The 21980-nt window shown below is 41.2% G+C and overlaps 2 protein-coding genes and 1 pseudogene across 2 annotated transcripts; all 3 read right to left on the bottom strand.

Annotated features, from left to right (window-relative positions):
- Nucleotides 1-1386: 1386 nt before the first annotated feature.
- Nucleotides 1387-6760, bottom strand: LOC134872001 (regulator of telomere elongation helicase 1-like). The gene is made up of 7 exons (XM_063895060.1): nt 6497-6760; nt 5556-5754; nt 3669-3762; nt 3396-3477; nt 2939-2999; nt 1520-1595; nt 1387-1414 (listed from the first exon to the last, which is right to left on the bottom strand). The coding sequence occupies exons 1-7, from the start codon at nt 6596-6598 to the stop codon at nt 1387-1389; spliced, it is 642 nt and encodes a 213-aa protein (XP_063751130.1). The 5' UTR covers nt 6599-6760.
- Nucleotides 6761-10482: 3722 nt separating this feature from the next.
- Nucleotides 10483-13171, bottom strand: ndufb11 (NADH:ubiquinone oxidoreductase subunit B11). Its single transcript, XM_063888324.1, has 3 exons — nt 12914-13171; nt 10966-11096; nt 10483-10688 (listed from the first exon to the last, which is right to left on the bottom strand). The coding sequence occupies exons 1-3, from the start codon at nt 13085-13087 to the stop codon at nt 10559-10561; spliced, it is 435 nt and encodes a 144-aa protein (XP_063744394.1). The 5' UTR covers nt 13088-13171; the 3' UTR covers nt 10483-10558.
- Nucleotides 13172-19593: 6422 nt separating this feature from the next.
- LOC134871984 (TBC1 domain family member 25-like) overlaps nt 19594-21980 on the bottom strand; it is a 4128-nt pseudogene continuing 1741 nt past the window's right edge.

Here is a 21980-nt window from a genome sequence, read left to right as displayed (position 1 = left end):
ACTTCTGAAACATTACAGCGGACATAATGACTCAACTGAGCTTCTAGAGCAGCATTATCACTGTTAATCCATCCCATTGAAAAAAAAGCCAACACATAAATAAATGTGTCTGATTCTCTGATTGATCCCGTCCACCTCTCTCTTACTGCTGACATGATTCACTGACAGGAAGGAGACGCTCTTTATCTAACGTTCCAAATTACGCTAAAGTTTATATATTTAGTCCTTTCATTTTAAGCTTACTCACAACAACTAGCTAGTAAAGAGAGTTTTTCTGCAGATCTACTTGTTGGACATGTATTTCAAGTTAGTCATTTGGGTTTTTTATTCATCGTTCTCTCCTCACATGCCCAGGGCCCTTGAGCAAGGGGGGCTCTCAGGGACAAAAATGTTTTTTTTTTTCTCTCTTGCTGTAAATATTCAACGATGCTATTTGCATATCAGGTTCCTGTCACGGCATTTGGTGTCCGTATGGAGGTGGAAGTGGGATTTGGGGGAATAATGTGCTGGAAGTTGAGAAGTGGCTCTTAAATGCTTTGGAGTGAGCACATAAAGGTTGGCAGTCAAGGCCGGATTAACCATATGGGCAACCTGGGCCGTGACAAGAGGAAAAAAAAGTGTTTGTTTTTTTTGCCACAACCTCACTCATCATACACTGTTTTAAATGAAACTCACTCTTCATTGCCTTAAATAACTTATAGGCCCATGAGCCTATGAGCTCTCAGTGCCCTGGGTTAGGGTTAGGGTTAGGCCCCGTAGGTACTAATCCGGCCTTGTGTTTACTCATTGTTGGTGTCACCGCCTGGTTTCTTCATGTGTTTATATGACACCTTTCTAGTCCACAAACAATGCTTTTTTACATTCTATGCTAAAAAAGGACTCAAGACACTGATGCTAGAGCTGCCATACGAGGAGGCATCATCTAATCTTATTCCCCCAAACCATGGCTGTGCCTTCTAGAAGCAATGCATGGTTCAGTATGTCGTCCAAGGACACTGAAGGCTGACTGGAAGAGCGTGGATTAAACAGCTGACCATCCAATAAGTTAACAACCTGCTCTACCTCTGTGAGCCAATCAAAATAAGGCGACATATATGAGAGAGGCTTTCACATCACATCGCCTGTACCAGTGATATCACCTGCCTCAGAGAAGACTCTAATAAGTGTATTTGTGAGTCAAATTGGCATGAGTTTCTAACAGAGGACTTTCAGCAGGACGGAGGAGGGAAAATAACATATTGAAAACCCAACAGCGGTTGGGAGTGAACTAAGATAAACTGTTTTTACAAAGAGTGTAATCTTTTTACAGAGATCAAAATAATTACAAAACTTCATTTCCTAATTATTTAAGGTCTAAATAACATCAAATATCGGATGATTAATTAGTCATATTTCAAAATCATATGTTGCTGTCCTAAAATCCAAACACAACAAAAAACGTGCATCAGTGGTTTGACTGGACTCCTTATAAAGCACACATTCATTAGCAAACACACCAACAACCGTGTGTGAGACACACCTCTGTTTGTTGCCGAATTTGACCAAGTCTTCCACATCGAGGACGGAATTCACCAGCTCTTTCTCAGTGCTCTTCTCTAAAGGCAAAGAAAAGGAAAGTAAGACTTAAGAAAAAAGGGGATAAAAGTAGCATTTTGCAATAGACATGATAGCCCATTACTGGACAGAATGCGGTGACCTGAAGACCAACCATGCTCATGTATTTCGGGCCTGCAATGTTTCGGGGGACTTCTGGGAAACATTTCTAAGAGAAATGTCCAATATCTTTGGCATTTCTCTTAACAAGAACCTATTAACCCTGTTACTGGGGAAAACACTGAGGGAATCAACAACAAAAGGATCCCTACCTATTTCTTATGACAAGAATAGCAATTATTAAACAAATTACAAGGAATAAGCTAAAAGATAATAACTTAAGAAACTCACAATGGGATAACCTAGTAAATGAAATCCATGGGATGGAAAAAACAGCTATTAAAAACCAGGTTCATATCTTTGAGGAAAGATGGGAAAATGGGTAAAGTATAGAACACTTTAAAGAAGATTAATAAGGAACATGAGGTAAGAATTGACAATTAATGTTCACCTGAGTATTAATATTGTATCCATTATTTTATTTGTATTATTATTATTGATTTCGGATTTGTTAACTGTTATGTCGTTCATTTAGGTACCTAGATGTGTTCATTTTGCTATGTATGCTTTGTGAATAATTTCTTAAAATGCTAATTAAAAAAGAAACATTACTGCTGGAGAACAGCTGGAAACAGCCAGATGTAACAATGCCTTAGTTATATGGTCAACCAACTGGTAGCGTTCCAGAAGCATTTGTGACGACCATCAGTCACAGTCGCACTTCAATTCTACCAAAATGACCAATCTACTCTGACTGAAATGTGAGGCATGCCCTTACCAAGTTTTTTTCCACTTTTAATGAAGCCTTATTGGCAGAAATACTTTGCCTGTTTAGATCCCACAGATATTTTGCTGTATATGCATTTTAAAAAGCTGTCGGGAGCTTCGCTGTTTCAATACTTGCTACGATGGGTGGGGAGAGAACATCCATGAAGGGATCGTTTAATACTGTTGATATCTTGACATGGAGCTAACAAGAAATCTATTTTGGCTCAGTAAGTGACCACAGTCAGTCAGTCTGGTGAAGGCAGGTTAGCATTCAGCCTCCTAGAGCGCGGGGTTTCAAGGCGGCTGTAGGGGATCGGCTTTCAGACATTTACAGAAGACTAATCAGTGTGGATTGGAAGACTGAATGCTTACACGCCGCTCACACCTGGCTTTCAGTTGGGGTTCCGAGTTAGTTTAGAACATGAACCTGTACTAACAGCCTGCAGGACTTCATTGTTGTGTCACTGATCTCTACTGCATGTGAGTAGCTCTACCAAGTTTGCATATTGCACATCACCTTCCACGTTATTGTAGTAGACACATGATCTTGTGGAAACTTTGGCTCTGCACGAATGGACCTGAAAAACAAAGCAAAGCAGGGAACACAGTGAAATCTGCAGAAGTGGTTTGAGCCATAACCACAGCTTTTTCAATCCTAAAGATATTAGCAACACAGACTCAAGAGCAAGGACTGCTGCATCAGCTCATTCTTACAGACCAAGCAAGTACTTTTTAGGATGCGTCCTTCTGATTTTATTAGAGACCTCAAATTCCCACAATATTCTCCCAGCTCTCTGCTGGTGCTTAGAATTAACACGAAAGAGTGTGAAAATATCAACAATGAGCCGGGAGACGTTTGGGGTTGTGCCTGCATCTTTCAGACACCTCAGCTGACTCCGCACTGACAGCATGCCCCTGGCACTTATCTTATACGCTGAATGTAATCTAACAACATGATGTAATAGTTTTCATACCTTAACATGGTTGCTCGTATGTTTCATGACTTCTGGGTTGATACACAGTTGCTCTCTTGATCCCAGGACACACACCTTCGGCCTGAATCAGCAGAAACACACATATAAGGGATACATTGATCCATGGATTTAACAGGAACACACTCTACATGTTGTTTCTGAAGGGAGCTGAACCCGACAATAGAAGCATTCCACACATTTGGCATTATTCATGCATAAACAATATATTTCTAATTATATAATCGTATAATGTAGAGAAATGGAACAGTTTACTTGTATGTAGTATTCTTTAACTCCTTGATAACCTGAGCCAGCTGAGAGTGTGTTCTGGATGCGTAAATGATCTTGGGGACATCGGTGTAGTAGGCTGAGAAACAATAGAAACACAAATCCATCACATCACATCCCACAGAGTCCTGTCAGCTGCTTGGATATCCAAGAGGGGACAGTATATAGCCCTCGACCCTTTCTATATGATAAGATTTTAATTATTATAACTAAAGCAGTGCTCATTTGGAACTAGGACTGTCACTTTTTGAAAAAATCACAATCGATTTTTTAGGCTTAAATTTTCATTGAATCGAATGTAGAATCGATTATCCACGCCTAGGTTTCAATTTTCAAAATAAAGGCCAACACTGCCATTAGGACTCACGTAAAGAGGGCGCAAGAGAGGTACAGGTCAGCATTTCTGATTATTTATTGCGTGAAGTTCGTATATAACAAACAGGAGCAGTCTCGAAAAACAATAAGCAGTATGGACTGCCATAACATCAATGAGGAAAAACATTACTGCAGGCTTCTGGCTGTTTACCATTATCAATATGAAAAACATTTCGCATAGGCAGGCGATTGTTAAATAGTTTGAAAATAAAACTTAAAATTCACTTGAGGACTAGCCAACATAACACTATCAGGCTGTTTCCGGTGCGTATAATTGGTGGGAATTTACTTTTTAGCCGTCGCAATGCCTACTGCACTTTCGGAATTATTTTCTTTTCTGCTTGTTTGTGAGTTATGTTAATAATAATCATAATGAAATAAAATATTTTTTATTTGTTTAATTCGTTAAAAAATACGTTTTTGGTAAAAGTCGATTCCCTCTTTTCGTTTTCGAAACATATGTTGGTCGGTCCAATTGATTGTACAATCGATTCTCGAACTTAAAGTGACAGCCCTATTTGGAACATGCTAGTCGGTGGGTTTAAAGTGAGTCCATGCAGCGTTTAGGGAGCAGAGTACAAAAGCTACCAAAAAGTCAATGTCCCATTAAATGTGCCCCCTCCCCCTCGAATTTTGATGCGCATTAATAGCGCAAGCTGAATTAAGGGCTACTACAGGCCAATTGTAAGTGAGCGTGTGTGAGTGTGTGTTTGACACAGAGAGGGACATTAGATGTGTTCAGAGCAGCTATCGGAGCACAGAATAAATTAGAGGTTTTGTATAGTTAAATGCACACACACTGTTTGGTGAATGAGGCCCAATGACCATACATTTTTTAAATAATTTTTAGGGTACTTATCCTGACAGGATCTTTGTAGCATGTCATTTCTACTCATACTGCTGACACTGTACACTGAGGTCAAAACAAACCCAATGAAGCTGGACATTTTGGCCGACAGCTGAAGACACATCATTTTAGATTAGCTGTTTATTGAAGATACCCCCTTTTAGTTGGTCTTTTAATCTTTATTATTCCTATCATTTATTTGTATTAAGTTTTATTTATTCTCTCTTTAATCCATAGGTTTTAATTTGTATTTATTTTATAGGTTTGTTAGCGACCTCTCCTTATAAAATTGGCCATTTAATTTTGATTATTCTTTTTTATTTGTGTTATTATTTATTTATTATAATTGATTGTATTTAATCATTTTCTCTTATCTCTTGATTTCTATTATTGAGATGGATCATTATTTTTGTTATTGTATTTTCATTTTCTTATCATATGTTTCACATACTTGATCTGTTATATTATATTTTTATGTTTGACCTAAAGTGAATTTCTTGTATTTTTTATTTATGATGGGCCATGCCATGTTGTGAAAGTATGAAAAGTCCTCTACAACTAAAGCGTTACTGTTTAATATTATCAGAGAAGAGCTCTGGCAGTGGAACACTTTATCTGCTCGATCTGATGGTGCCATGATCTAAACGTACTTGGTGTGTCTCCGTCTGTAGCAGCCGTCCCCCAGGAGGACAGCGGTGTGTTTGAGAACATCTCCTCTCCTTTGAGCCTCTCTGTGATCTTGCGGGCAGAGATGGTGTCCTTGAAGCGCTCCCTCCAGGCCAGGGTGGCACAGAGCAGGCACAGGGTTTTACCGGTACCTGTTGGACTCTCCAGAACCCCATTGGCCTTCTGAGAGAGAGAGAAACACAGGTTCACTGGTTTTTATCTCCGCCAAACATCTCCCTTCAAACAGATGTTACCTCAGTCTGAAGTAGGGAGGAGAGGTATCACAAACCAGAGGACAAGCAACAAGTCCATCCACCAGGTCTTTAAAATCTCTAACCTCACATACACATGTTTTGAAGGAGGATTATTTTAGGAGTAACAACACTATTTTAAAGTTAAGACTTTGGAGTAGGGAGATTAGGGAGAAGTACTCCGATCTTGTATTTGAGTAAAAGTAGAAGTACTCAGATCTGGTACTTGAGTAAAAGTACTCAGATCTTGTACTTGAGTACAAGTAGAAGTACTCAGATCTTGTACTTGAGTACAAGTAGAAGTACTCAGATCTTGTACTTGAGTAAAAGTAGAAGTACTCAGATCTTGTACTTGAGTAGAAGTAGAAGTACCAGAGTGTAGGAATACTCTGTCACAGTAAAAGTCCTGCATTCAAAATGTTCCTCCAGTGAAAGTAGAAAGTATTCTCATCTAAATGTACTTAAAGTAGAGACAGTAAAAGTAGTCATTGTTTGATTGGTCCATTTCAGAATAATAACAGGCACAGGCAGAATTCAGACACAATAACCATACAGGAGCAGGTGAAGCTCTCTCCAGAATAAGACGGTTTTAAACTGCAACATTACCGGTACATGAATGTATGCATGATGTCCTGTTCAGCTGAGAAACATCACCCATCAGTTCTTAGAATTACCTCCTGAAGACACTCTATCACTTTGCTCATGTAGTCCTTCTGACAGTCATATGGAGGAAAGGGAAAATTCACTGTCACTCCTTTCAGAGTGAGTGAAGTCATGGTCTGCTAGCAGCAGCAGAACCTGTAGTCAGAGGTCTCCGCAGTACTCCGGGTTCACTTCCAAACACCTTTAAACTGTGTGAACAGTTACAGGAGACAGCTAATTCTACCTGCTTTAAACACAGTCAGGAGTATTTGCAACAGCAATGAGTGTTTACTTGCAATGAGTTGCTGTGCACATGCGTGGCTCCAGTGGCGCCAGATTTCTTTCAATCCACTGCGCATGCGCACTGTAGCGACGTACCCCTGCTGCGTTCAAAGACTCACTGAAAAACCAACATAAACGATTTCACCCATGAACAATCTTCTATACTGCCAACAGGTATCACCATGTGAGCTCTCAAAAGGGCGGAGATTCTTTGTGAATAAATTATATTTCAGTTCGGATCTAGTCTTGGTTATAAATGCTTAGATAATGTCATCAGATTTTACCAAGAATTTCTTCTATAGATTAGACCAGGGGTTTTCAACTGGTTTTGTCCCAGGGACCACCATTCGGACTAGAAAGCAATCCGCGGCCCACTGATGTGCCTGCGCGTGCGCGTGTGTATTTGGTGTTACATGCATAGCTCAATGCATGAAACATGAAAGAGAGGCCACGCAGATTTTATAATAATAAAAGTAGATTTATTAAATTAAATTAAATTAAAGATTATTTTAAAGAAAGAATAAAGAATAATAAAGTGTTGTGCAATTCAGTATTGGGAAAAGTAACTAAAAATGTCATGCAAAGTCAGTCTAGGTGTGTGACAAAACAACAACGGAGAACAAAAATCCAACAACACCGGAGAACCAAAATCCAACAAATGAAGACCAAGGCAGCCTCAACTGCTGGCTGGTCAGGGCTTTTATAACCCAGCCAGGACAGACCTGTCACCAATCACCTGCTGTAGAGACAGAGAGATTGAGAAAAGCAGAGAGAGATTGAGAAAAGCAGGGAGAGAGAACAGGCTTACCATTAACACAGGGCGGGGCCTAAACCCGCCAGGGTCGTAACAGTGAAAACATGGGAGAATTAGGCCTACCTGTCAGTGTGATATCTGGGCGTGGTGAAGTCCACACAGCCTGTCTATTCGTGGCGAAATGGTAGACAGAGACAGTCTCATGTCATTCTCTGGATCAAGCCTAGCCCTGTACTTATTCTTTAAGTACGCCAGTGTAGAAAAACCACTCTCACACAGGTATGTGGTTGGAAAGGGCAAAAGACACCTCATTGCTTTTGCAGCAAGCTGTGGAAATTCTGTCTGGCAACTTATCCAGAATTTAACAAGGGGCTGTGTGTCGTACATATGCCTCCTGACAGAGTCTGTGGACATCTCAATCAGCTTATCCTCTTCCACAGCCGTCAGACTTGACCCTACTGATGCATCGTCACTGAATGGGAGCAGGATCCACTTGCTGTCACGGCGCCACTCTTCCGAATCAGTGAAGTACTTTGCGAATTGACGCACAAGCTTCCTCAATGCTCACATATAGTGTCGTTGATGTCAGTGCTGTCAGGGTATTCCTCAACTGAAGGAAACATCGCCAAGTTATTGCTCTCCACTCGTTCGATCCACTTTGACATTTTTTTCACAAATGCGTCGAGCTTCTCGTAGAGCTGCATGACGTTTGCATCTCTCCCTTGCATGGAGCTGTTCAACTTGTTCAGCTCTGCAAAAACATCTGTGAGGTACGCCAGCTTAGTTAACCAGTAACTATCGTTGAAATTGGAAGCCAGATCAGAATGCTTCTCGCACAAGAACTCGTAGATAGCTCCGCGTAGTTCAAACAAACGGGCGAGCACAGCGCCGCGAGACAGCCAACGCACCTCTGAATGATAAAGGAGAGAGCTGTGTTCACTTCCCAAGTCATGGCATAGGGATGAAAACAGGCGTGTATTCAATGCGTTTCGTTTTATGAAGTTGACCGTCTTGACAACGACATCAAACACACCACTGAGCTCAACACTGAGATCTTTGGAGGCGAGAGCCTCTCTATGAATCAGGCAGTGTGTCCAAATTACCCCCGGAGCCACCCTCCTTACATGCGCAAACAGTCCAGTCTTGCTGCCACTCATGGCTCGGGCCCCATCGCTGCATAATGCAACGCACCTCTGCCACGAGATATTGTGCTCCGTGAAAAAATCGTCCAGTGCTTTAAATATTTCTACACCGGTAGTTCGCCCGGGCAGTGGTTTGCAAAAAAGAAATTCCTCGCACATAGTGCCACTGTCCTCGTATCGCACAAATGTTAACAGTTGCGCATCATTAGTAACATCTGTCGTCTCGTCGATTTGAAGGGAAAACAGAACTGTCTGAAGTTTTGCCATCAGCTGGTCTTTGACATCATTTGCCATTTCCCCAATTCGTCTTCCGATTGTGTTGTCTGACAACGGAATAGTTTTTTAATTTGTTGGCACATTCTTCGCTTACCATAGCTCTGCACATATCTATGGCTGCTGGCAATATAAGCTGCTCTGCAATGGTATGGGGCTTCTTACTTTTTGCAACCCTGAGAGCGACCAGATACGATGCTTTCAGTGCGTTTTCATTTATTTTTGCACTCTTCCTCATGGTAGCCTGCTGTCCTTTGAAATCACGCAACATCTGTTGCATGTACTCAACGGGTTTGGCCTTCAAGTGGACGTGATGCGTCTCCATATGCCGCGTAAGTTTCGACGGCTTCATAGCTTCATTACAGAGAATTGTTGAACATACGAAACACAGTGGTACCTCCTCTCCTGCTCTGTCTGTCGTCACTGTGAATCCATATTTAACATATTCCTCATTGTATTTTCTTTTTCGTCTTTTTTGCGAAGTTGACGCTTCGGAAGCCTGTCCTTGCCCTATCGTGGCGGCCTGTCCCTCTGTCGTGGCAGCCTGACCCTCTGTCATGGCAGCCTGTCCCTCTGGCACTTTCCTCACTACAAAACGATCCATTGGTGCTAGATATATAGCTAGACTAGTACATATGTAACAAATGTTTGCTGTACTACAACCTATCTTAAAATACTCTCGTCGGCTATGCTTATAAATGTGTGTCAACTTTGCTCGCAAGACTGTACGTAATGAATAATAAGTGAGGTTAGCGACGCAACTCATTACCATTAGCGAATCACAGGCTACCATAGACTGGATAGGCGCAAGGCTACATTCTGTCAGCTTGAATTTCCTTTATATTATTTTAAACATATTTTTCACGATATGTAACGGTATTCTGGAAATGTGTTGAAATATCAAAGCGAATTTATATTAAAAAAAAACAATGGTGAACTGATCAACATAGGCTCTTGTCACGGACCACATGCAATGCCGCCGCGGACCACCAGGGGTCCGCGGACCACCGGTTGAAAACCCCTGGATTAGACTCTTTGTATAATGAATGTGCCCTGCTTTCTGTTGTGCTGGAGCAGTATAGGTCAAAGGTTGCCATTATAATAATAACAGGGTTTCTTAGTGGCTATATATTTATTGCTTAAATAATGCAATTCATTAAGCTATTGATCAGATGACTTTAAAGAGAATGTATTCAAAATGTGTTTCCATTCAAATATTACTTGGAAATACAACATATCCAAAGAACGTTTGTGAAACATTGGGGTGATGGTTACCTTAATATGGTGTGGAGTTATTTTTGAATCATTTTCCAACAAGTCAATGTTCAACAATCTTTACATATTTTATTAGATATTTTTTAAACTCGATTTCTAACCTCAGACCTATTTTTGGTTCTGACCACAAACGGCTTGTAGCACTGAGCAGATGTCAAACATTGAAAGTTGCGGTTCCAATCAATGCAGGGTGTAAATTTCATATGTTATTAGGAAATATTTAAAATGCAGTTTGATAAGTAATTTTCACACATCATTTTCACACCTAATAACAACAACAACAACAACCGCATATGTACATATAGAATCATTTATTCTCTCAGAGTGAAATACAATAATCATGAAATACAGAAGGTGGATGTTTGATCCTACTCCTCTCCAGAGCCGGGGACAACAATCTTGTTTGGGTCGTAGTAGTACTCGCTTAAAAGAGGAACACCCTCCTGCTCTCTCTGCACGATCACACGCTCCGCCTCCCTCCTGGCCCACTCTCGCATGCTACACACAAACAAGAGAACAGAAACGTTAAGCTGGACTGCTGAGTGGTAGCTTTGGACTGAAGGCCACCAACAAATCTAAATAGCCTGAGTAATTAAGAAACAATATGTTTAAATATGACAGGTATTTTTCTGTAAAAACAAAAAAAAGCTTCAAAAAGAAAAGCACAACACTTTCACCCTCTACTGAAAACCATGCAGAACATCACTGTAGCACGATTGTTTAATATTTAACAGTAAAACGGTACTAATGAAAAGATAAAGAACCAAAACATTACCCATGGTCTGGTAAATAGTGGATAAATGCCCCTCCGATAACAAGAGCCACTGAGATGCCGAAGAAGAAGCCCACTCTCATGTTCCACTCATCCACCACAGGGTCGTCCGAGAAGCCATGGTAGTCTGGATTCTGACAATTACACAAGAGAGGCATCACATTCATTACAGATATTCGTAACACATGATTCAACACTGCCTGCAAAAATACCCTTCTCGTTTCATGCTTTATTTTTTCTCTCAATTTATTTACAATATGGTCACTCAAAAAAATATTTAGGGCTACATTTTTTAACCATGGTGAACTTATCTGCTATTTGTTTTTTGATCGATTGTGTTTTTTTATTATTATTATTCATTTTTTAATATGCAAGTATTTTCTCCTCACTTTAACCTGCTCTATACTTATGTTGTTGTAATACTGCAGATGTCCCTGATGTGGGACAGATAAAGGAATTGTGATTCTGATTTCATATGCATCCCCCACTTTTACTCTGATGGACCTAATAATCTGCCACTTTCTTTCAATTCAATTTAATTTAATTATATTTTACACACACACACACACACACACACATATATATATATATACATATATATATGTGTGTGTGTGTGTGTGTGCAATTAATCGAGTGCAGACTTTAACTGGGAATATTACACAAAATCAATTTCAACATTATTGTGACAATAAGTAAATTATTTATTTATTAATTAGACATTTTCTTTCTGCATTCCTGATGATTAAGTTAAAAAGGTGTCGTGGCGTTTAATATTCCACACACAAACAGTAATTTACATTTACCAACCAGTTTCAATTATTTGCAGCCTAAAATGGCCATTCTGCAGAACCATACGTTTACTTTCAGTATTTAAAGTTGTTCTTAACGCTAATACTTTTAAACTTTTAATAAAAAAAGTAAAGTAACACTTTGAAAGGACGACATTCACTTATAACAAATTACTTAAAATGTAGTTTTGCTACTTTTACTTGAGTAAATAATCGGAATAGTCCTACACCTCTGCCTAGACAAGATAATGTGCTCAGTTAATATAAAACCATCAGTCAATATATGATATTACTTTCCGTTTCTTACACTAATCATCAATCTGAAAATGATATCCACTGTGACTGTCAGAAACAAAAAGCAACATAGCTGAAGCCAGGGCTGTAAACTACGCAAGTACATTTACTCAAGTACTGTACTTAAGTACAATTGTTCGCTACTTTTTATTTCTTCTCCACTACAGTTCAGAGGTAAATGGTGTACTTTTACTCCACTACATGTATTTAATCCTTTAGTTACTTTACAGATCTGGATTAATGATGTTAAATATGATCAGCCCTTAAATCAGACTTTAGAGTACTTTCTACTTTCACTGGAGGAACATTTAGAATACTTTTACTGTGACAGAGTATTCCTACACTCTGGTACTTCTACTTTTACTCAAGTACCAGATCTGAGTACTTCTACTTTTACTCAAGTACAAGAACTGAGTACTTCTACTTTTACTCAAGTACCAGATCTGAGTACTACTTTTACTCAAGTACAAGAACTGAGTACTTCTACTGTTACTCAAGTACAATAACTGAGTACTTCTACTTTTACTCAAGTACAAGATCTGAGTACTTCTACTTTTACTCAAGTAGAAGATCTGAGTACTTCTACTTTAACTCAAGTACCAGACCTGAGTACTTCTTCCACCCCTGAAGCTGTCAGATGCCCTGCGTGTGTGTGATAAACAGACAGTGTGTGTAGCTCTGCTAGCTAATGTTGCTAGCTACAGCTCACAGTGGTTCTCCTACGGAACAGTACCGTGTGTACTGGTGTATTTTAGAGTAACATCACCCCAGTAACCAGTGTCTGTGTCCGTGTGTGTATGATAAACTGAACCCGGCTCGGTCAGTGCAGTCACCATTAAGGTACAATCGGTACCAAGGAAAGAACTCACCTTGACATACGGGCTGACCTCCCCGTGATCGCTCTTCTCCGCAGGAGGGTGCAGCTCCGTCACTGCAGCCACACCGGCAGCACCGCTGGGTTTTGACTGGGAGACGAACCGAACCGGGTGGTTACGGAGTAACCGGGGCAAAGAGAGCCCGAGCCGCGGCAGTCGGGTCAACATTTCACCTGTTTGTGAAGGATATCGTTGACCCGGAAACGGAAACAAAGGCTTTGACCCTGTTCTTCTAAAGATCCTCCAGTGTGGCCTTTTACCACTACCTAGAGGGAGACGACGGTAATGCACCCTGAGGGATTGTGCTGGAAAGTTTACAATCACTCTAACAAAGCTGTGTTGATTTATCCAAACTTCAACAAGACTGCAGAGACTACATAACACGTGAAACATGTCCTTAGTAACCTTTGTCAATACTCATTCTGCACCCCCCCACTCTTTATATCAGTATTATTTCCCACTAAAAACTTTATATACAGTCTACTAAAACATGCTATGTGAAGTAAAGTCCCCACACTAAAAACCAATGGAACATGTCCTCAGATCTGCTTAAACCGTTGCTATATCTGGTTTTTGCATGGGATGAAGTTCATGCTGGTAACCTGTCCTTTAGTTGGACATGTCTCTATTCTTCCTCTCTTGGAACTTAATAAATACGAAATAATTGTTAAAAATGTGGAATGTGACATTCTTTTTGGTTGCGTCTCTATCACACATCTAGGGCCCCTTCTTCTCGTTCTTCTTTGTTTTTGACATTCATTATTTGTACATCTTTGTTACTTGTAGTTTGTTGTTTAATTTGCTCTTGTTACTGCACTGTTAGTATACAGTTTTATTATTACTATTATTATTGTTACTATTTTTTTATGCTTATTGCAGGAGCCTTTATGTGTATTGTTGACATGCTCATTTATTTTCTTTGTGCAATATAATTATTTTGAACACTTGGTGGCTGTGATTAGCTGCACAGGGTGTATAAATTGTGTCATAGGTGATCGGAAAGGCTACGGCACACAGGAGGAGCAGAGCATACCAATCTAACCAGACGCAGCAGACGCTCACAGCTACAACCACTCACTCATCAAGTCCTCCACCTGAGTACTGTAAACCCTTCAAAATACACCGAACCAAACTGCCTCCAACGATTGGAAATTCATCACTCTTTGTCTCTCACCCTCACCTGTGTAATAATGGCAACCGGAAAACAGGACATTGGACCACTTCAATTGACATTAAATGTATTGTATTCTTTCTGGCACACTCATTTCCTTCAGGATAACTAACGTCTTATCTTATCTTCATTAACATGCCACAACAGTATGACCAATTTTTTGACATTTAGGACAACAGGTTTTTGAACATCCTCTGTCACAGTCTTGGTGATGTCTCCATGTACTTCTTTCTTACTGAAATTCCAACAATATACCTTCGCTTCTCACACAGCCTCTGAAGGAATGTGGATCTTTGTGCCTCGTTTCATTGATAGTGAATTCAGCTGGTGTGCTCCGTCACTTATTCCACCTGCTGTCCCACTCCACACAGCTGGCACTTTTTAACTTCATGCTTTCCTATATCCAACTTATAAGCTCGCTCTGTTTACATTTCACTTATACATGTGATTATTAGAATCTAATATCTCTAAACGCTGGCCATTGTTTACTCACCTCCTTGATTTATTTTGATATGGTAGTTAGCTCCACAGGACTCATAGAGTGCTTTGAATTTTCTTTGTTGAGTAGCAGCAAAACACCTGAGGAGTACGTCAGTGCTGAAGGATTCCACTTCTCCACATTAAAGGTTTTGCTAGTTTTATATTTTTTTATAATATTTTGCTTTGGTGTTTAACCTTTGACACATTTTCTCCTTCCTCTGTCTTCATTCCCATGACATAGTTCTTCGGCCCCGTAAGGAGGGGCAGCATGGGCGATTTGTTGATGCCAGTCTATGACCGAGCACAAGCTGACCGGAGATAGTTATTTTTCAGGGACGTCTAGAAGCCCTTCTTCTCTTCTCTTTTCTATGGACGACAGCTTTAGTTAGATTCAGGGTCCATATTTGTCTGGTCTCGCTGATGAGGAATGTTGATTATACACTCTGAACTAGTTAAAACCATGGACTGCAGTAGAGATCTTCAGAATTGGTCGGGTAACCGCTCTGTCAACTCGTGGCTGCAGCAAATGTCTTGTCAATTCTCTGGCCGTTAACTTCATAATAAACCTTCAGTGCTTGCCATCAAAGTTCCAGCTCTCCCCATGTCTCTCTGAGTTTCATCTCCATTGCTCCAGAAGTTTCCATCACATGAGTGAAACGTCAATATAACATGTATTCAGCTCTAACCCCTTCACATGCACTTATCACATGCTGATGATCTGAGCACTACAGTCACCCAATAATATCTCAAACTTCTACCTGGAATTGATGAAGAAGATTGGGGGTAACATTGTCTCATGCTCCAAATCATGCCCTTTACTCCAGCTTTCATACTAATATAGCAATTTTCAGTGAATTCAAAAACACAATCATCCTTTACCAGATCAGTTGCATTGAATATTTATTTGTGTCCAATATACACTCAGTAACATTGCTGTGTGGTGTATGATTAAAAAGTTGACCTTATGTCATTCAATAATATAAACAATTGTTTACAAATGCACATACTGATGGCTCAGACACCAGCCAGTCCAGTCACTTCAGTTCTCTGAAATATAATATTAAATACTGATATAGAAAAAGACATGAAATTAAATATAAATTATTACAAGGGGCTCCGTAAAGACATGAGAGTTACTTTAGTTTCTGCTTAAAAACCGAAGCAGTCGTCAAAGAGGGGTGGGAGCCACACTTCCTGTTCAGCCTTCTGCATTATAGACTGGTGAGAATATATAATATAGGCCACTGGAGAATGAAGTCTTAAAACTAAACAATGCAGGGAAAAAACATTTAAAGATACACCCCTCAGCACCAAAACAGCTCCCACACAACAAATCGGTGGGGTCCAAAACATCATCAACGATGTGGAGAGTTGGGGCCCGATTACAAAGGTTGTGTATGTGTGTATCTCTCAGGAGTTTCTACATATAACTCTGATAATGAATATTATATATTCCTCACTGCTATTACCACTGTGCTTTATCTCCAATCGATTTCAAAGTGCACACTAAATAAGGCTTAACATGTTCATATCTTTGAAACAGAGACAAACAAAACAACAACAAACAAAACAACAACAACAATAACATGTACAGGCCTACTGTTGCTGACTCGTGGCTTTCTTGTGTTACATTTTGAATTTTTAAGAAATATTTTTACCATTGAGGATGGATCTTAAGTCAATAAGTTTCAATGATTGAAATATAACCATCACTGTTTCAGTAAGCTCCGATCCATGGTTGGACAGATGGATAAGTATCAACCCTTTTGATGCATGATTTCCACTACAATGAAAAGGTTTTACATGTCAGCTGTTAGGAAACACATCTTTCTAAAGATCCTCCTGAGGATACGTTATGTATGGAGACATTTAAGACATGGGTAAATATGGTAAATGATGCAGATATAGAGACATTCTAGTCTCTGACCAACGCTCTTTAGACTACATGCTAGGATTCACCCACATACACAATCATACACTGAGGGCAGGCTCTCCATACAGGGTCCCAAACTGCACACACACAAAGAATGAATAATGCAAACATGTTTTGTCTAGTATATAATTTAGATTTTGTATGTTATATTTGAAACTAGAACTTTTTCCATATTTTTAGGATTTTGATTTAGAAGGAGAAATATTTGTATTTATTAGGACTTATAAAAAAGGCAGAAGTGAGCTTCCAAAAAGAGTCACGGAGACATAAAGAACCATGTTGTTTGGTAAAGAATTTGGTTACATGCTGTGATATATCCTTCAATGTTAAATGTTAACTTCCAGTCGCACTCTTAGAATCCATCAGGCGTTAGTCAGAGCCCGACCGAGATAACTCTAGTTTACTGACACAGGTTCTTGTTAAACCCCGCCTCCAAGCTGCTACGTCACAGTTGAAAGGAGATGGATAACTGTGGATTTACCATTAAGCACATATTTGGGGACATAACTATTTGAATAAGGGCTATTTAAGTGTTTTAATTTGGAAGTGGATTTATCTAAAAAAAAATGATATGCTGCGTTACAGATGCTCTTTCCAATGTAAGTCAATGGTAAAAAAAGGTTTTGGGCCAAAATGGCATCATGTGACTGGCACTGAAGTTGTAATTCCAGCGTTAGGCCCCTGTTAAATTTGCTTCAACACCCCGAGCACTTCCTGAGAGCTTGTCTCTGGGCTCGCAATATGACATTAATGATCCCTTGCCTCTTTTTCCACAGCCACAGGAAGCTGTTCAGTCAGGGCTAGAGCCTGTAGCAGCTGGAGGATTGTGGAAGCTTCGTTAGCAGCTAGCATTCGGATCACTTTCGGCAGAGCACAAGACAGGTTACACCCACCCACCCCGCTGACTCACAGTCCTGTGGGTTTGATTTTTGGCCATCTCTCAGAGTTAAAGCATGGTCCAATTTTATGTATACTTGCTCACTGACTAAATAATTCATTTAGAATACTCCACAGTAGCTTTTTGGGGTCTTTGAACTACACTTTAATGAAGCTGAAAGTATCGTTAGAGAATATCGGCCTCATGGCAAAAAGATTACAGGTTAAAGACACAATCATTTATTTCTCGATCATACACAGCATTTAACATAGATGGTATGGGAATCTATATGTGGTGTAATGCATGGGGCACAGCAACATTATCCTGGTGAGACCCATTCTCTGGTTCTCCTTCTATTCCATCAAGACCAGATGCAACAGCACTTTGGAGTGAAAGGCAAAATCCAGCCGACAACACTGGTGCAAACAGCTTTAGGCACCAGATCTCAAACATGTGATGTAATGCTGCACTTTGATTCATTTGGCTGACATGTGAGAGACATATTTGAACAACAATGGTAAGAGTAGAAGCGGCAGAGACTTTAAGTTAGTATTCAGGTTCCAAAAATTCCAAAAATACACTGAATCCTCCATTTCCTATGTGCAATTCAACATCATCACATCTCTCCATGCCTGATGAAGACCCTGGCCTTTCAAGGGCTCTTCTCTTATAAACGTTGTCATGCCTAAACTGTTTGTTTAGATATGAGCAATGTGGGAGGGAGCCTCTCACTTGAACCTGGAGCTCAGCAGGGTCTCCAACCCTTTCAGACATTTCAAACCAATGTTTTTGCCCCCCTCTCTGAATATCAGTTAAATTTATAAATGTCAGGATTAACATGAACGTTTCCTTAGTTCACGAAGCGGCTGTTTTAGTCACCCTGCCCAGGGGGTGTCTGCATCCAACTGTACCTTCTTACTGTGTAAGCAATCCTACATTTGGGCTTGAGCAGAAGGTTTCACTATTGGCAAAATGTGTCTCCATCTCTGAAAAGCTCTGACTGTCTGTCTGACTCTCTGTTTAATGTGTTGTTAGTGTAGAGTGGTTGCCTACGCTTCTTTTCTTGGTATTTTTCAGGCTTGCATCGATGCGATGTGCACAGTCATCTGCATCCATAGAACAGCCAATAGGAATGGTATTTCTCTGAAACGACTCGTGACTGTCTTGAGTTTGTATAACTGAGAGGACTCTTTACAGAGAGCCGAGAGGAGGTACAGCAGTCTGGGTTCCTTCCTGAACAATTCAATAACAATGTTATAACAGATTTTTCTAATATGAAAAATTACAAAAATCTGTAATAATTAGAAGCCAAACATATATGTAGCCAGCTCCTTAATTAGTTTGTTTAAGGGAGTAGACTTCATGTCCAGATAGATGGCGTCCTCATTTGGCCAGAGGTCAAAAAACTGCCAGTACACTCCTCCCTGAGGTTGAATTGTTTAAGTATGTCTTACTTTAGCCAGATTGAAATCAGTTGTGGTCAAATGTAAAACACACCTTTTTCACATCACAATTTGGGGCTTCACTAGGCCCCAATAATGACCCTCAGCACCCAGTGGTTCCTTATCTGGTCACATGTCACTCCTTAGAGGAGCAGTAACCTGTTACGGTGTATCTGTTCCATCATGGAAAGGTCTGTATGTACTGAGAGTGTCACAGCAACAGTCCCCCTATATGAATGTAGTGTGGGATTGTGTCCTTTAAGGTTAACGTGACAGGTTGGGTCAGGTATATAAGGTAGGTACAGTTTGTGTCTGGCCTTCGGTCTTGAATCCAGGTGTTGTCTCACTTCCCCTTGTGACAAACTGACAACCAATCGAATCTGGATTTTCCCCTTATGTTAATAACTAATACAACTTTAGTTAAGACACTGTGTGGTTTGTTGGACATAACAAGAGCTTGTAAACAAAGCTGATAAAAAGGGCAACTCAGGCTAATGCTTCTTTGTTCTGGGAAATCTCAGTCCTGAATAACATGGTTTAAAGTCTCATGCATCAGCAGCCTATCAGGAACAACATACTAACCTGTCTTCACACTTTAAGGACAAACAGTAACATGGCTAATAAATTAAATATTGCAATGATTATAGACATAGGGAATATACAGTATGTATTCAAGCATGAACAGAATAAGAAGATCCTCAACGGCCCAGTTCAATTTGGATGGCCGTCTAAAAAAAGATCCCTGTCTCCATGAGTCTACTGAGCAGTTCACTAAGGATGGGACGCCAAATGGTTCATGATGGAATAAATAGCGGGGGGGAGGGACACTTCAGCTGTTGGGGAGGGAATGGTGGTAGCGGAGTTATAGGTTGAGTTTGGGTGACTGAGGAGATGCTAGGTGGCTGTAAATGGGCCTGGAGGAGAACGTGGGGAGAGAGACCTTGTGGAGCAGTGGTGGGGGAGTCCAAGCTCACCTCGTCCCCCTCCTCTGAGTCCCACACCTCGCTCTGCAGGTAGTCTGCAAACAGCGTCTTGGCCCGCTGCAGCACCCGGCTCAGGTTGTGGCGGCGCACGAGGCGATCGAAGTGCATGGCGAGCTCGTTGTAATCAAAGTTGTTCTTGATGATGTGGTCTCGGTGCTCCAGCAGGATGGACAGGGACAGGAAGAGCATGAAGGGATTTCCTTTGCCAAACTCCTGGGGGGGCGGCAGGGAACAGGGTTTGATGCTGGTGGTCTCAGATTTTGATGAGCTGCTCATGTTAACTGCGGTGCTGGGGGATTTGTTGCCCGGGGAAGGGAGATTGTTGGAGGACGACCGGTTGGGAGAGGAGCCTCTCCCAAAGAACAGAGTGGGTGAAGAAAGCAGGAAGCGGTTGTGAGCGTGGGATGGAGACGCGTTTTTTACAGTGGGGGTCGAGGAGGCCATAACCCCTGTACTGCTGAGCACCTGGGCGGAAGAGGTCAGTACTTTAGAGAGAGTTCTAGTTAAACCCTCACTCCCATTGGTTGTGGAGTTTGGGGGAGAGTCTGGAGAAGCACCTGGCCAACTGGAGGGCGAAACTGAAGATGTGAGAGGGGCAGAGGGGCCAGTTTTCAGTTTTGTAGGCCATTAGGAAGAGAGGAGGGGATGATGTGGAGAGGAACAGTTTTTTATGAGAGGTGTTTTTTCTCCTGGGTCTTCCTCACTCTCCACTGTGGACTGGCGCCTTGGGTTGCTTGTCACTGGCTCTGAAGACCCCAGATCCTGCTCAGCATTCTCCATATGAAAGCTATCTTCATTTCGGGCTGTATAGTATTTAAACTCCCCGAAACTTAATTGTCTTTCCAGAGCTGGAGCCTGCGAATCTGCTTTTTCCTTTGTCACTGGAGAAATATCACACTCATTGTCCTTGATTCCCTTCCCATGTGTACTGTCTTGCTCTGATATGACAGCATCCCTGCTCACATGCTCTTCTCTTGAAGGCCCTCAGCATATGGCGTCTACGTTGCTCCTCTTTTTGTTCCCCATCATCACAGAGGCAGATCTCAACCCTCTTGTCCTTGTCTTTGCAGGACATCTCTACAATGACATTGGTTTCCACTGGCGGTCGACAAGCTCCACTTCGGTTTCAGGGGGATCGGGGGGCAGGGAACTCCAGGTCACCTCCAGCATCCTCAAAGCGTCGTCAAATGCAAACTCTCGCTTGAGCTCCAGGAGCAACAGCGGTAACAGAAGAACAGGTCATCGGCTCCCGTGACACCAGGTACGAGTAGAACTCGGGATCGGAGTACTGAAGGAGCAGTTTGAGGTGCTGGAACTTCACAGACATGAGCTGCCCGTCAGGCCGGAAGTTTCCCTCCAAGCGTTTCATGATGCCACAGAAGCAAATGAATGCATGCGCCTCATTGTCCATCACAGCAAGTATCGGGGAGGCAATATCACTCATGCCTTGACAGTATGAGATCTGAAAAACAACACAAGCACAACATTACAGAATGCCTACAATTGTATCATATAGAAATGTGCAAGATTTTATATTAAAAAAAGTCACAACGTTAAAAAGTATTTTTAAACTCAAGAGAAACCTACAGGGAGTGCTACAGGACAACAGACTGGGACATGTTTCAGAGAGTTCCTGGTGAGGACATTAATGGACTCTCACGGTGCATCACTGACTACATCAGTTTCTGTGAGAAGAGCATTGTACCCACCAAAAAGGTACGATGCTTCCCAAACAATAAACCCTGGATCAATGGGGACATTAAAACACTGCTGAACAAGAACAAAAGCGCTTTCATGGCAAGAGACACTGAGGGGGCTAAAGTTGTACAGAAGGAGCTGAATAAAGAGCTAAAGGCAGCCAAGGAGAATTACAAAGCCAGACTGGAGGGACGTCTGGAAGCCAATAGCTCTAGAGACCCCAACCCCACTCTTGGGTGACACTTCCAGCCGCTTCACACCTCCGATAATCACCACCAGACAGGTCAAGAATCAGCTCTCGAAGATCAATGTGAGAACGGCCAGGGGGCCAGACAACACCAACCGCTGGGTGCTCAAGGTGTGCGCCGGACAGTTAGCAGGAGCTTTTCAGCACCTCTTCAGTCTCTCTTTGAAGCTGATGAAGGTGCTTGAGATCTGGAAGACTTCCAGCATTGTCATGAAGATCTTTCCCTGGTC

This window comes from Eleginops maclovinus, chromosome 1 (assembly GCF_036324505.1).
Source record: "Eleginops maclovinus isolate JMC-PN-2008 ecotype Puerto Natales chromosome 1, JC_Emac_rtc_rv5, whole genome shotgun sequence".
Lineage (NCBI taxonomy): Eukaryota > Metazoa > Chordata > Actinopteri > Perciformes > Eleginopidae > Eleginops > Eleginops maclovinus.
This window is presented reverse-complemented; position numbering and strand designations above follow the sequence as displayed.